At 46.3% G+C, this 16,496-nt stretch overlaps 1 protein-coding gene across 2 annotated transcripts in view; it reads left to right on the forward strand.

The window, feature by feature from the left end:
* Positions 1-16,496, forward strand: part of SCARA3 (scavenger receptor class A member 3) — a 38,823-nt gene that overhangs the window by 13,073 nt on the left and 9,254 nt on the right. For both annotated transcript variants that reach the window (XM_002818936.6, XM_024251427.3), the window contains exons 2-5: positions 2,722-2,820; positions 4,529-4,648; positions 9,791-9,889; positions 11,502-12,545. In XM_002818936.6, the coding sequence (XP_002818982.3) occupies positions 2,722-2,820; positions 4,529-4,648; positions 9,791-9,889; positions 11,502-12,545 (1,362 nt within the window). The remainder of the gene's footprint in view (positions 1-2,721; positions 2,821-4,528; positions 4,649-9,790; positions 9,890-11,501; positions 12,546-16,496) is intronic.

A 16,496-nucleotide genomic window follows, 5' to 3' on the forward strand; every position in this document is an offset into this window, starting at 1 on the left:
ACCTGGAATCTCCTATTGTGGAGAGGAAAACCAGGATTCAGGAAGCTTTGCCACTGCCCAGCTCTATGACTTGAGCCAGGCATTAAAAACCTCACACCACACATACACAGGTACACACACATGCACATTCATGGGCAAAAATGTACGTGCACACATGTGCAAGCACAGGCACACACACACAGGCATGCATGTATACTCACACATGCATCGGACACACCCTCACACACATGTGCACACATACACAAAGTTTAGTTTCCTCACCTACCAAATCAGGAGAAAATGTTCTCACTCTGTCTCTCAGACTAGTTGTAGGGATCAAATGGGATAACAGATGTGAGAGTGCTTTCAAAGTCCTAAACCCCAGGTCTCCTTTGTCGCCCCAAATTAATTCAATCTCTGGGGGTGGTCCCTTGAAAGCTCCCCAAAGAGCTCCACAGGCAGACATAGAACTGCTGGAAAGCCTAATACCAAATCCTTCGTTGGTTTATTTGAAATTGTGTTTGTTGAGCCTTTCTCTGTGCCGGCCACTGTGCTAGGGGTGTTGGATAAAGCAGAGAACATGACAGACAGTCCCCGCCCTTGGAACTGAAGCTCTGGGGAAGAGAGCTGCCGCATGGACAGGAGAGGAGCATTCTCCCACGGGAGAGCACAGAGTATGTGAGGTGTGGGCAACAGCACCTTACGCTGATCTGGGAGCTCAAGAAAGACTGCTGGGGAAGTGACGTTTAAGCCATGCGTGAAGGCCGAGCAGAAGGCATTCATGGCCATGATGGTGGCATCTTTAATTTGGGGTCACCCTCAGTCCTCTCCCTACTGAGTCCATTCGGAGCTGCCTTTACTTACCAATGGCGCCTTGCCAACTGCATCTCAGCTCCTATGTTGATCACAATGGCCGTGGCATGGCATTTGAGCCTCAGGTGCTCACAGGTCTAGGATGCGGCTCAAGATGCCCATCAATCATGGTCGGGAGCCCCCGAGGCTCTGCAGCTCATTCATGTGCCACCCTCTTCTTGTGTACCCGCTGACCTTGTAGTTGCAGAAGCAAGGTTTCTTAGCACTTTGTGGAACCTTTGCTCATTACCTCAAGGTGGTTGGAGATATGGTAGAAAAAATTTCTGAGTTCACATCTTGGCTTCACCACTTCTATTCTGTGGGCTGCTAAGCAACATTCTTCACTTCCCTGAACCTCAGTCTTTTTGTCCATAAATGTGATTCTCTGGACTGTAAAGTTTATAAGATGTTGTGAAGATTACCTTGAGGAAAAACCCAGCACTTTGTTGCATTAAAAACAAAAAGGAGGCCGGGCGCAGTGGCTCACGCCTGTAATCCCAGCACTTTGGGAGGCCAAGGTGGGCGGATCACGGTCAGGAGATCGAGACCATCCTGGCTAACACGGTGAAACCTCGTCTCTACTAAAAATACAAAAAATTAGCCAGGCGTGGTGGCGGGCACCTGTAGTCCCAGCTACTCGGGAGGCTGAGGCAGGAGAATGGCGTGAACCCAGGTGGCGGAGCTTGCAGTGAGCCGAGATAGCGCCACTGCAATCCAGCCTGGGCAACAGAGCGAGACTTTGTCTCAAAAGAAAAAGAAAAAGGAAAAAAAGCAAAACTTGAAGCTTCTACTTCTAGCATTACCAGCTTAAAATATTCTCAGGATATAAAATGTAGACATTAAATAAACTACAGACATACTGCTAAGTGCATAGCTAAAGGTAAAAGAAAGCAGGGAATCCTTAAGGACCCAACAAAACAGCAAAGAAAGAGATAAAGAGAGAGGGGGAGGGAGGAGAGAGAAAAAGGAAGAGAGAAAGGAGGGAGGGAGGGAGAGAGAAGGAAAGGAGGGAGGAAAGTAGGGAAGGAAGGAAAGGGAGGAAGGAAGGAAGGAAGGGAAAGGAAAGGAGAAAGGGAAGGAAAGAAGTAAGGAAAGGAGGGAGGAAAGTAGGGAAGGAAAGGAGGGAGGAAAGTAGGGAAGGAAAGGAGGGAGGAAAGTAGGGAAGGAAAGAAGGAAGGAGAAAGGGAAGAAAAGGCCAGGTCTTACAGGGAGTGGGAGGTGAAGGGTGTCTGGGGAACTAGAGGAATCTTCTGAGTGAGGGATACATCATTTAGGTTTTAGTTAGGGACCATATTGTCCCAGAGAATAAGCACCGAATCAACCTCTGACAGGAGACCTGCTCCGCCCAAGGCCCCTTGACACCCTGGTGGGTCCTGGGCGAGATTGTGTGAGGCAGGGATCTGCGCCCATCCTGTCTCCTCCTCCCTCTGGCCTCATCTGGCTATACTGGAGGCAGAGTCTTGGTGGGGACTATGCTGGGGCCAGATTCAGCCTTGTCGCTGAAGAAGAGGAATTCTGCCTCGGTGACCAAGTGTTGGGGAATAGAAGGACGCTAAGCCAGAGCAAGCGGCCAGCTCTTATTTCTCCTTACTCCACCTTCATGGGTTTCAGCAAGCTGCAGAGAGAGCAGGCACTGAGGTGGCCCGTGTGTCTTTCCCAGCGTGTGGGAAATGGGGAGCTCTCCTTACCCAGAGGGGTGGGACATCCCAGCTCCTCAGCCACTTGATTCCTATGTCCGCTTCCTTTTTGCAGCTTACATCAGGCCACCTGGAGCTCAGTGAGCTGGCTCAGGGGTAGAAGTGGGCATGGGATATGGGGACTGGTAAATAAAAGGGGCTGCTGGAGAGGCCTGGGATGGCTTTGGGTCTGATGGCACTGGCTTCATTATAGTGAGGTCAGCCGGCGGCGATGGAGATGCCTTGTGCGTTACAGAAGAGGACCTGGCGGGTGACGACGAGGACATGCCAACCTTCCCATGCACCCAGAAAGGTAAGGACTCTGGGGCTGCCCCTGATCTCCACTCTGGGCTGAGAGATCCCTGTCTCCATCCCTAGGCCAGTGAGAGATTTGTCTCTTTAGGTGGTTTCAAAAGCCTGGGTGTCCTTTCCCCACTGCTTCCTGGATGGTGAAAGGGCAGAGTTCATGGCCCTGGGCGTGCAGTACCAATGAAGTCAAAGGAGTTTAAATTTTTTTTTCTTAAAGACATGGTTTTGCTGTGTTGTCCAGGCTAGAATGAGTGGTACAACCACAGATCACTGCAGCCTCAAATTCCTGGGCTCAAGGGATCCTTCCACCTCAGCCTCCCAAGTAGCTGTGACTGTAGGCACATACCACCATGCCTGGATAAATTTTTTTATTTTTTGTAGATACGAGGGTCTTGCTATGTTGCCCAGGCTGGTCTCAAACTCCTGGCCTCAAGTGATCTGCCCGCCTCAGCCTCCCAAATTGCTGGGGTTACAGGAGTGAGCCACTGCGCTTGGCCTGAAATCAAAGCTTGACACAAGTGCCACCTGTCTCCTGGGCTCCTCCCGAGACCCATCAGGGACTTCTGCCATCTCCCAGAGCTACATGCCCTGTCCCTGGGGTCTGTCTTCTAGCTGGCCTGGAACTGTCCCCTTCATTGTGTCCCATGCCACCTGAACTGCTGTTTAGAATGGGGCCTCTCAGTGGCTTTGGTATCGATTAGAGCAGTTGTTCTCAATCTTGGCTCTTCATTGCAATCACCCATGGATGCATGAGACCAACCCTTGGAAATTCCTATTTGGCCTGGAGTGTGATCTGGGCATCAGGATTTTTAAACGTCCTAGTAGTCAAAATGTGTGGCTAAAGGTGAGTTCACCTTAGGAATTCGCAGCTGGGCCATCATTGCATTCCCACTGGGTGTTGGCCACCTGCCTGCACATTCAGGGCCATCTGGCTCCCTCTTTTCTCCATGCCAACAACTCAACTGGTCGACCATGACTATTTGTTTGGTTTCCAGGAGAACTTCTGGTTCCTTGAAAAGTTTGGGGACTGGTAACCAACATTCTGGTTTGCCAGGGACTGAGGGGATTCCCAGGGTGTGGGGCTTTCCATTTTCTTTTTTCTTTTTTAAAATAGAGATGGGATCTTGCTATGTTGCCTAGGCTGGCCTCAAACTCCTGGGCTCAAGTGATCCCCCTGCCTCAGCCTCCTAAAGTGCTGGGATTACAGGCATGAGCCACTGCACCCGGCAGACTTTCAGTTTTAAAACCTAGACAATCTTAGCAAACCAGGATGATTTGCTAAGAGCTGAGGAGCTCCTGTGACAGGAGACTTTCAGTGCTAAAACCCAGAAGGTCCTGGGCAAGCCCAGACAAGTTGGTCACTCAGTGGGGCCTCAGGCTGGCTGCTCATCCTGTGGGTCATCAGTGGGACCAGTGGAGAGGGAGGAGGTGTTTCCCCTCCCCATGGGCCGAATGAAGACGCCATGGAGAGAGGATGATGGTAGTGCTGGGGGCTGTTCTTTGAAGTCCTGACTCGGTCTCCTGCATTCCAGAAAGCACCAGCACCTAGAGAAAGGAGGTAGGACAGGTAGAGAATGAGGGTCGAGACCAGCTCCCCTTCTGAGCCTGGTTTGAATGTGATGAGACAGGCCAGAGCAGGAACATGGAACTGACCCTTCAGCTCCAACCTGGGCCCCTGGCCTAAGCCATTGTCCTCCTTGTGTCCCCCACAGGCCGGCCAGGGCCCCGCTGCAGCCGCTGCCAGAAGAACCTATCTTTGCACACATCGGTGCGGATTCTTTACCTCTTCCTGGCCCTGCTCCTGGTGGCCGTGGCTGTGTTGGCCTCTCTGGGTGAGTCCAGGGCTTGCCCACCCCGGGCTGCAGGGGGGTGTCTGGTCAGGGATCCAGCACCAAAAGCTCCCCTGCAAAGACAAACACTTGACATCTGTATCCCAGGGCCCAGAGCCAGCATCTTCCTGGCTAGGGGATCTCTATGCCTAATGCAAACTGCAGACACTGGCAACTGACAAGATCTGGGGCCTTGAGGAAGGCACCCACCTCTGGGGACCCCTGCTTTCCCATTGGTGTAATGAGATGATACGACCAGGTCAGTGCTTCTCAGTTTCAGCTCCACGTTAGAGCCACCTTGGAGCTTTTAAGAATGTCGATGTCTAGGCCCCACCCTGATCATGGAATTAATTCAGTATCTTTCAACTCTCCTGATGATTCTGTTGTTCACCCAGGATTGAGATCACTGGATTGAGTGACTTCTAAGCCCCCTTTTGTGGTCTGTGTGAGTGTTTCTAAAAGTGAGGCTGGATGCCAACCTGCAGCAATTTCACCCCCAGTATTTGTTAAAATGCAAATTCCTGGCTCTCCCTCAGCCAGACCTGCTGAGACCAAGGAATCTGGGGGGGGGGTCCTGCAGGTGAGACCCGGGGATCTGAGGTTTGGTTCTTCTCATACATATTAGGGTTTATAGCAGTTGACCTAGATCACAGCACACAGCCAGAAGCAAGTCACTTCTGCCTTCCAGATGCTGACAGACTGTGGTAAACTTGTTACAACAAATTTTATGTTTGTAATCCCATTCCACTAAGAGTGCTAAGAGTGCAATCCCATTCCACTCTTAGCTTCAAACTTTGAAAATCTGGGCTCTGGTAGGTTTGTTTGTTCCAATCTACTGGATTTTAGAAACAAGGCCAGGAGTAGGGAGAGGCAGTCGAGGCTCCGAGGGGGGCCCCCTGCTCTCATGCAGACCCTGAGCCTGAGCACATCCCTAAGGAGAGGTCCCTCCTCCTGGCCCTGGCTGGAGATATTCAGTAACCAGCCTTCTTAGCTTGAAGGCAAGAGGCCAGCATACTAATGATTTGAATAGACACAAGTCGTCTTCCAGTAATCCAAAGGCATTAATTAATCCAACAAAAGCCGAGCGCCTGCTCTGTGCCAGGCACTGGGAACACTGAGTTGTGTCAATTACATTTCACCATCAAGGGGCATGGGTCTTCCCTCTTGTCAGGGGATATTGGAATCCCTTAGAAAGCATTTAAAAATACTAGTGCCAGAGTACACCCCCTCCACTCACTCTGGATGAATTAAATCATCATCTCTTGGTACGGCCCAGGCATTAGTCATTTATAAATCCCCTCAGGGGATTCCAGTCTGCAGCTAGATTTAAGGAGCAAGGATTTCAGAACTTCCCAAGCCCGTCACCACCTGTCTCTGCTAAATCAATTCGCAAGGTTTGGCTTTTCAGAAAGTGGCCAAAATCCCAGGCCAGAGGAGGAAAGGAGCCACGGTCTGCCTATCAGAGGCCACAAACTTGCTGTCAGAGAACTTGTCAAGATATCTGGTCACCCCTTTTAGGGCCTCCGCTCACAGCACTCAAGGCACCTGGGGCCATTATCAAAGCTCCAAGAGCCACAGGATCAGGCCCAGAGAAGAGCACAGGCACCGAAGAGTTTCAGAGAGGATGACAGAATGTGAGACGCTGTGTCACATGCATAATGTCCATAAGTCAGCCTGGCAGGCTGGAGCGGGAGGCTGGCCCCATTCCTCACGGGAGGGTACAGACCTGGGAAGGGGACAGGATTTGCACCAAGATCCAGAGTGAATGGACAGAGGATCAGAAGAACCGGGGTAAGAAGTGCGTATTTGTGAACCATGGGAGAATTTTGGGTTTCCTTTTTTGTTTTTGCCTCCATCTTGGGTATCCCAAGTCCCTAGAACAGTGTTGGCACCATCTTGGCCTAAATGGCAGGTGCCCAATAATATTTGTTGAAAGAATGATTATAGGTTTGTAAAGCGTGCGTGTGTGTGTGTGTGTGTGTGTGTGTGTGTGTATGGTGTATGTGTGAGTCTGTGGATAGACTGGTCAATGCTTTACAACCAGAACTGTGACCAAAGTCCAGAGGGTTGGGAAAATCAGTCAGCAGACATTACAAACCAACTCTATTCATTTTAATCAAGTATTTTTTTTTTTAAATCAAGAGCATACTGGGGGCGAAGAACTATATTCTATACTGGGCAGCATACTGCTTAGTAAAACACAGACCCTGCCTTCATGGAGCTTATAATCTAGAGCTGATTATGGCCATTTTTTTCTGTAAAAGGCTACATAGTAAATATTTTAGGCTTTTCAGGTTACATACGATCTTTGTCACAACCAAACTCATCACAGAGCAAAAGCAGCCACAAACAGTCTGTAAATGAATAGGGGTGGCAACTCCTATAAATCAGGCATTAGGCTGGATTTCACCTGCAGGCCGTAATTTGCAACCCCCCTGGTCTAGAGCAGTGATCTCTAAACTTTTTTGACCGTGCATCCCATCAGTAAAAAATTCATTTAAAATTCATCCAAAAATTTACATGGATTGATGAATGGGTGAAAGAGATGGATGAATATAAAATAAATACAGAAAAATGCTACTTATAGAATCTAGGCAATAGGCATATTGGTCTTCACTGTACAAGTCCTTCTATTCTTTTGTTTGAAAAATTTTTAAATTAAATGTTGGAAAAGAAAAAATTGTTAGGGTCACACCCCCAAAATATACTTATTTATTTATAAGTGATATATATGTACTATTTGCCATATTGTCTACATAAAGCATAATTTTATAAGGATGAAGAAAAATCATGTCTAAAAAGTAAGGAAAAATGGCTTAAAAAGCAAATATATAATTATTAAGCCTGAGATGCACAATGAAGAAATAAGCAAGGCCAGTTGCAGTGGCTCATGTCTGTAACCCCAGCACCTTGGGAGGCCAAGGTGGAAGGATCACTTGAGGTCAGGAGTTCGAGGCCAGCCTGGGCGACATAGTGAGACCCCCAACTCATTTCAATTAAAAAAAAATTGAAAATTAACTGGGCATGGTGGCACATGCCGGTAGTCCTGGCTACTTAGGAGGCTGAAGTGGGATGATCACTTGAGCCCAGAAGATTGAGACTGCAGTGAGCCATGATCACACCACTGCACTCCAGCCTGGGTGACAGAGCAAGACTGTCTCACAAAAAAAAAAAAAAAAAAAGAGAAATGAACAGGTGAATGAATTATATGGAGTGAAATGAGCCTTGGCTGTTGGCTTGGAAGTAGACTTAATGAAGCATAGGAATAGGAATCAAAGTCACTCAGTCCTCTCTGTATCTTTGTTCATCTATGCATGAAATCTTAATTGTAGGGAGGCTCAAATGGAATCATAACTACTATAAACTGTACAGTGCTTATCTCATGTAACAGCATGTGCTTATTCCCAAACTCTCTCAACGTGTTGCTGTTACTAATTAAGTAACTCTACTGACAGCTTTGAGATGTACAATATTAACTGGAGCCTGGAGATTCCAAATAATTTGAAAGCATAGAATTTTGGCGCTGATGAGAGCCTTAGAGTCATCAAGCTCCACATTTTCATTTTACATATGATTGAGTTGAGCTCAGGAAAGGGTAACTGACTTGCCCATAGTCACCTAACAAATGTGAAGTAAACTAGGACTAGAAGTTGTATTACACAATGCTCTTGGTGGTGCTAATTCTTTCCCCTTGTACTTGACCTTAAGAGGATCTGTGGGAAGCATCTTGCTGAACCTCAGAACAACCCATGCCCTCCCTCACTACCAGGCCCATTCAGGCACCCGCTGGAAAAAGCCGGGCGTCCTGCTGCTGCCAAGACGTGCTGTAACCACTGGCCAACATGGCCCCCTTAGTAGAGTGCAAGGCTGCCCGTGGGGTATAAAGTGGTGTAACCTTTTCTGGGCAGCAGTTTGGCAGCTTGTATCAAGGACTTCAAAAATGTTAATATCCTGGGTGCCATAATTCTACTTTAAGCAATTTATCCCAAAAGAATTATCATATACACATAACCATCATATATAAGGATTATTTCTAGAATTAAGCATTACTTATATTTATATATCAAGTTTTATTTATGAGCTCAGAAGAAGAGGTACTTTAAGTGTCCTCAACAATAGGAGATTCTTACATAATTGCTGTATTATTTATATAGAGTGTCATGCACATACTAAAAGTAATGATTTTAAAGTGATTTAACCCCAGATGGAAAAATGTCCATGACATGATACTGATAAAGCAACATCAAAGAAAACAGATGAGATGTTCAGAACATCCTGGTTTTGCTTTTCTTGCCTAAGAAAGTACAGTAGTTCCCGCTTATCCGCAGTTTCAGTTACCCTAGGTCAATCGGCAACATCATGGCTTGATGATCCCCCTTCTGACATACGGTCAAGGTCAGTAGTAGCCCAACACTAAGTCACGATGCCTATGTCATTCACCTCACTGCATCTCATCACGTAGGCATGGTGTCATCTCATGTCAGCACAAGAAGAAGGGTGAGTATAGTACAATAAGATATTCTCGGAGACACAGAGACCATATTTACATAACTTTTATTATAGCATACTGTTCTAATAGTTCTATTTTATTATTAGCTGTTGTTAATCTCTTACTAGGCCTAATTTATAAATTAAACTTTATCTTAAGTATGTATGTATAGGAAAACACATAGCATATATAGGGTTCCATACCCTGAGGTTTCAGGCATCCACTGGGGGTCTTGGAATGTATCCTCTGCAGGTAAGGGGGGAACACTGTATATATCTATGTAGCTGAAGAATGGTTATCAATGTAGACAAGACTAGAGGAAATACATGAAGACATTGATGGCAGCAACCTTTGGGTGGTAGGAATAAGAATAATTTTTTTTAAAATATTTTTTTCTGAATTTTCCCTGTTCCATTCTATGATCAGGTCCTATTTCTAAAATGTGGGGTGTGGGGTGAGTTATTATGTTTCTAAAGGGCCTTGTGGCAAACTCTGGCCATAAGAAGTATCTTCCCTAACTGCCATGAAGAAGCCTGAGAGAAGAAGAGTGAAAAGTTTTGGTTGCAGAGGAGCTGATAAAGATGTCTTCTCAAGGAACGACTGCTGTTTCTTTGAGCTTAGACCCTGCCCCAGCTTCTCATCTGTTTTCCCTACAGTTTTCAGAAAAGTGGACTCTCTCTCCGAAGACATCTCCTTGACCCAGTCTATTTATGACAAGAAGCTTGTGTTAATGCAGAAAAATCTCCAGGGCCTGGGTAAGTAGATGGGCTGATGACTGTGATGCAGTGATCTTCATGGTGGGGCAGGGGTGCCCTCCCCACGCCACGGTGTCCCAGTGCCAAGCAACCTTCACCAGCCTTCTAGGCACAGAGGATATCCCTGGCTTCCTGCTCCCTCCCCAGCCGGATCTCCATCCATTAGAGGAGGGCTGCTACCCTGGGATACTCCCAGGACTGGAGCAGGGGTTTCTGGGTGGAGCACAGATCTAGCCAGAGTCTACAGGCAGAGAAGGAAGCCAAAGATCGTCCATTCCCAAAATAGCCTCATGCATCTGAAATGATGAGAGTTTCAAGACTTTGCAAAACCTCCTGCCAGGTCAACCCTTTCCTCGTCATTGCCTTAAACTGTGCCACAATTCTTTTCTTTTTTCTTTTTTTTTTAATATGTGCCATCTATTTATCTATTTCCATAATTTTAACTTTTGTTGTTATAGATTAAGGGACACATGTGCAGGTTTGTTACTTGGTTATATTGTGTGACACTGAGGTTTGGGGGGGTAGGAATGATCCTGTCACCCAGGTGGTGAGCCTAGGTACCCAATAGGTGGTTTTTCAGCCCATAGCCCCCTCCTTCCTCGCCCATCTAGTATGCACTGAAGTCTATTGTTGCCATCTTTATGTCTACATGTATTCAATCTTTTTTTTTTTTTTGAGACAGAATCTCACTCTGTCACCCAGGCTGGAGTGCAGTGGTGTGATCTCAGCTCACTGCAGGCTCCACCTCCCAGGTTCATGCCATTCTCCTGCCTCAGCCTCTCAAGTAGCTGGGACTACAGGCGGCCGCCAGCATGCCCGGCTAATTTTTTGTATTTTTAGTAGAGATGGGGTTTCACCGTGTTAGCCAGGATGGTCTCGATCTCCTGACCTTGTGATCCGCCCGCCTCTGCCTCCCAAAGTGCTGGGATTACAGGCGTGAGCCACCTCACCCAGCGTTTACATGTGTTCAGTCTTGCTCCCGCTTATAAGTGAGAGCATGTGGTCTTTGGTTTTCTGTTCTTCTGTTAATTTGCTTAGGTCATGCCACAATTCTTGATGTTCTTTATCCCCTGCTTTAACCTGGAACAATCTAAGAGAGAATGAGACAGAAGGAGCAATGATAGAAGGGTTTAGAGAGGTCTTCTCTGACGCAAATAGAAGGTTCTGGTCTGGCACCAATATATGTGGCTATTTGCCAAGCCACTTCTCTGCACCTCATTCCTCTTGATTGTGTTGAATGTATTATTTTGAGAGGATTGAATAAGATAACAGATATAAAAATATTGGGAGAAATTTTTAAATAAAGTTTAAATGGGAAGTTCCTGGCCCCCTAAGAAAAATTGTGAAGATATATTCTTGAGAATTTGGTGGTGAGAAGGAGAAAACATCCTAAATGCTACATTTCAGATCAGAGTCAAGAAAGTCAGTAAAAATGAGATTCCATAGAGGTGGCAAGGCTTTTCCAAGAAGGAATTCATAACAGGACTTCTGGAAGGAAGCTGGTTTGGGAAGCTACTTACCAATTTCTTATGCTCTGAAATATTTAATTTAAAGAGGAAGCGTCGTACCCTGGCCCTTCAGCAACTCAAACTGTTGTCCCTTTCCCCTAAAGATCCGAAAGCCCTGAACAACTGCTCTTTCTGCCATGAAGCTGGGCAGCTGGGGCCAGAGATCCGAAAACTGCAGGAGGAGCTGGAGGGAATTCAGAAGCTGCTTCTGGCCCAGGAGGTGCAGCTGGACCAGACCTTGCAGGCCCAGGAGGTGCTCTCCACCACCAGCAGGCAAATCTCCCAGGAGATGGGCAGTTGCTCCTTCTCCATCCACCAGGTTAACCAGTCTCTGGGGCTTTTCCTGGCCCAGGTGAGAGGCTGGCAGGCCACCACAGCTGGCCTGGACCTCTCTCTGAAGGACCTCACCCAGGAGTGCTACGATGTCAAGGCTGCAGTGCACCAGATCAACTTCACCGTGGGGCAGACTTCCGAGTGGATCCACGGGATCCAGCGGAAGACAGACGAGGAGACCCTGACCCTCCAGAAGATTGTCACCGACTGGCAGAACTACACACGGCTCTTCAGTGGCCTGCGCACCACCTCCACCAAGACTGGAGAGGCGGTCAAGAACATCCAGGCCACCCTGGGGGCCTCCTCACAGCGCATCAGCCAGAACTCCGAGAGCATGCACGACCTGGTACTCCAGGTCATGGGCTTGCAGCTGCAGCTGGATAACATCTCTTCCTTCCTGGACGACCACGAAGAGAACATGCATGATCTTCAGTACCACACCCACTATGCCCAGAACCGCACCGTGGAGAGGTTTGAGTCTCTGGAAGGACGCATGGCTTCTCACGAGATTGAAATTGGCACCATCTTCACCAACATCAATGCCACCGACAACCATGTGCACAGCATGCTCAAGTACCTGGATGACGTGCGGCTCTCCTGCACACTGGGCTTCCACACCCATGCCGAGGAGCTCTACTACCTGAACAAGTCTGTCTCCATCATGCTGGGCACCACAGACCTGCTCCGGGAGCGCTTCAGCCTGCTCAGTGCCCGGCTGGACCTCAACGTCCGGAACCTCTCCATGATCGTGGAGGAGATGAAGGCGGTGGACACGCAGCATGGAGAAATCCTTCGCAATGTCACCATCCTACGAGGTAAGAGCTGGGTCCAGGTAGGGCTGCTACAAAGCTTCCACTGAGGCTTGGTGATCTTGCTGGACACAGAAGTACCTGGTTTTAGGCAAAGTACTAGTGGGCTAACACAATCCTATAGCAAATGCCTACAGCAATAGGCAGCTTTAAGAAATGTCCTTGCATTAGCCAGGCATGATGGTGTGTACCTATACTCCTAGCTGCTTGGGAAGCTAAGGCAGAAGGATCACTTGAGCCCAGGACTTCAAGGCTACAGTGAGCTATGATTGCACCACTGCACTGCAGCCTGGGAGACAGAGTAAGTCCTTGTCTCAAAAAAAAAAAAAAAAAAAAAAAAAGAGAGAGAGAGAAAAGAAAAAAAAGGAAAAGAACATCCTTGCAAACCTCTTTTGTAAAGGTATTATGGCTTCTAACTTTGCGTATTATACAAATCTGGACTTTTATATTTAGATTTGTTTAACCATGTCCTAATAGAGAAATAAGCAGATCTTGTCTTTTGAAAACTGTCTCCTCTTTTTTTCTCCCTTCCCACCCCCTCATTAATGCTCCCAACCACCCAACCCTCTGCCCCTGGAGGCTGTCACTCTGAAAAACTCTTCTCCTCTCATCCCCCTCATGTCTTCCCTATTTATCAGGGTTCTCCAGAGAAACAGAATCAATAGTGTAGGAGAGAGAGAGATCCACAGAAATAGAATCAATAGTGTATATATATAGAGAGAGATAGACCCAGAGAGACAGAATCAATAGTGTATAGAGATGATAGATAGATAGATAGATAGATAGATAGATAGATAGATCCAGAGAAACAGAATCAATAGTGTATAAATAGATGGATAGATATATAGATGATTGATTGATTGATCCAGAGAAACAGAATCAATAGTGTATAGAGATAGATGACAGAGATGATAGAAATGGATAGATAGATAGATAGGATAGAGATAGATAAAGAGATAGAGATGAGATAGATAGATAGATAGATAGATAGATAGATCCAGAGAAGCAATCAATAGCATATAGAGATAGATAGATAGATAGATAGATAGATAGATAGATAGATAGATAGATAGATGATAGATAGATAGATAGATCCAGAGAAACGAAATCAATAGTGTAGAGTGATGATAGATAGATAGATCAATCCAGAGAAACAGAATCAATAGTGTATAGAGATGGATGATTGATAGATAGATAGATAGATAGATAGATAGATCGATCGATCCAGAGAAACAGAATCAATAGTGTATAGAGATAGATGATAGAAATGGATAGATAGATAGGACAGAGATAGATAAAGAGATAGAGATGAGATAGATAGATAGATAGATAGATAGATAGATAGATAGATAGATGATAGGTAGATAGATCCAGAGAAGCAATCAATAGCATATAGAGATAGATGATAGATAGACAGATAGATAGATAGATAGATAGATAGATAGATAGATAGATAGATAGATCCAGAGAAACAGAATCAATAATGGAGAGAGAGAGAGGTGATAGAAACAGAGATGATAGAGACGAGATAGATAGAAGACAGATATAGATAGAAGATAGATAGATAGATAGATAGATAGATAGATAATGATAGAGACAGATGGATAGAGGGATATTATAAGGAAATGGCTCCTGTAATTAGAAAGGCTGGCAAGTTCAAAATCCGCAGAGCTGATATTCCAGTTTGAAGACCATCAGGCAGGAAGAATTCCCTCTTACTTGGGGGAGGCTCAGCTCTTTGTTCTATTCAGGCCTTCAACTGATCAGATGAGCCCGCTCACGCGAGGGAGGGCAATCTGCTTGACCCAGGCTACCTATTTAAATGTTAATCTTATCCTAAAGCACCCTCACAGAAGGCCCCAGAATTATATTTGACCAAATATCTGATCTAGTCAAGGTGACACATAAAATTAACCATCACAAGCCCACCCCTTGTCAACGTGGCACCTGTACACATCTCCTTAAACCATACTTAAAATCTCCAAATAAAGACAACAGTAAGGTCATAATTCCACCTAATGTGATGCAACTCTCCTGTGTACAACCAAAAACACACAGACACTTTCCCCTGAAGAGGAGTTAAAGTCCTTAAGTGAATTTTATTCTTTCGCTTGTACCCTGTAACTTAAATACTATGATGTAAAGTTAAGAATATTTATGCTATAAAGCAGATACATGTTATGTTACACAATAAGGGAATAAGAGAAGACAGGAAACAAAATTGTTGGCTATACACACACACAGATATATTCATTAAAAAAGTAAGGAGGACTGATTACATTCAGAATGTCTGAATGGAGAAATGCAATAAAATATAAGGAGGACATACCATAACCATGACAGTCCTTGTTGCTGTCAATGGTCACATGGTTGTAGCTGGTATTCTTCAGCACCTTCTTCCACTCCCCATTCTGTATTCCCTTTGTCTTCAGCAAGCCCCTCATCTGGTCCTGGCTCTTTACCTGCTGGGGTGATCTAAACCTTCCCTCCTGAAGGGTCTGGGCTATAGTATTTCTACCTGGGTGGGGTTGTTGAATATTCCATTCACCTTAATCACAGGGCATGGTAATACTATGGGACACCCCGCGGGATCTTCTATATTCCAGACATCCTCTTCCTTATTTCCATCGTGGAGTAGCAGTCCAATTTCCCCTTGGCAGTCAGGATCAGTCACCCATATCAGCACAGGAACTCTCTATTTTGCTTGTTGATTCAGAGGCACAAGGAGCTCAAAGTGGCCAGGTGGCAGTCTTAACTTCCTGTTCAATGGAATCATGGTTGTGTCTCCTGGTAGCAGCATTTCTCCCTTTGGAACTAGACCTCTATCCCAGCAGAACATAAGGTCATAGGAACAGGAAGCAAAAATTTTCTAGTGGGTCACCAATATAAGAATAAGAGTGCCACTGCCATTACCTCCCCTTCATTTCTGGACCTGTGAGTCTGACTTTGGAAGAAACACCACTATGTGTTGGACGCTGATTCAGAGCATATACAGCCTCCTGGAGAACCACTCCTAAGCCCCGCAAGGTACTGCCACCTAGTTGGTGCTGTAACTGAGTCTTCAAAAGGCCATTCCACTGTTTTATCAAGCCAGCTGCCTCAGGATGATGGGAACATGGTAAGACCAGTGAATTCCATGCCACATTGCCATACTTTGTCTGCTGTGAAGTGAGTTCCTCAGTCAAGAGCAATGCTGTGTGAATAGCATGACTGTGGACAAGGCATTCTGTGAGTCTACGGAGCGTAGTTTTGAAAGAAGCATTGTGTACAGGGAAGGCAAATCTATATCCAGGGCAAGCATCTATTCTGGTAAAAATGTTGCCCTTTCCATGATGGAAATAATCCAGTGTAATCAACCTGCCACCAGCTAGCTGGCAGATTACCCTGGGGAATGGTGCCATGTCAGAGACTCAGTGTTGGTTTCTGCCGCAGCAGATTGGGCATTAGCAGTGGCTGTAGCTGGGTCACCCTTGGTGAGTGGAAGTCCATGTTGCTAAGCCCATGGATAACCTCCATCCCTGCCACCATGCACACTTTGTTCATGAGCCCATTGGGCAATGACAGTGGTGGCTGGAGAAAGAGGCTGACTAATATCTACAGAACAGGTCATGCTATCCACCTGATTATTAAGTCCTCCCCTGCTGGGGTCACCCTTTGGTGAGGATTCACATAGGATGCAAATATCTTCTGTATTTTTGCCTATTTGGAGAGGCCCGTCCGCAGACCTCTTCCCTAAATTTTATTGTCACCAGTTTTTCAATCACGTTCCTTCCACGTCCCTGACCATCCAGCCAAACAATCGGCCACAGCCCACGGATCAGTACATAGTCACACATCTGACCATTTCTCCTGCCAAGCAAAATGAACGATCAGGTGCACAGCCCAAAGATCTACCCACTGGGAGGCTTTATCTTTCCCACTCTCCTTAGGGATGTCTCAGGAAGGGGCTGCAGGGCT

Source organism: Pongo abelii, chromosome 7 (assembly GCF_028885655.2).
Source record: "Pongo abelii isolate AG06213 chromosome 7, NHGRI_mPonAbe1-v2.0_pri, whole genome shotgun sequence".
Taxonomy (NCBI): domain Eukaryota; kingdom Metazoa; phylum Chordata; class Mammalia; order Primates; family Hominidae; genus Pongo; species Pongo abelii.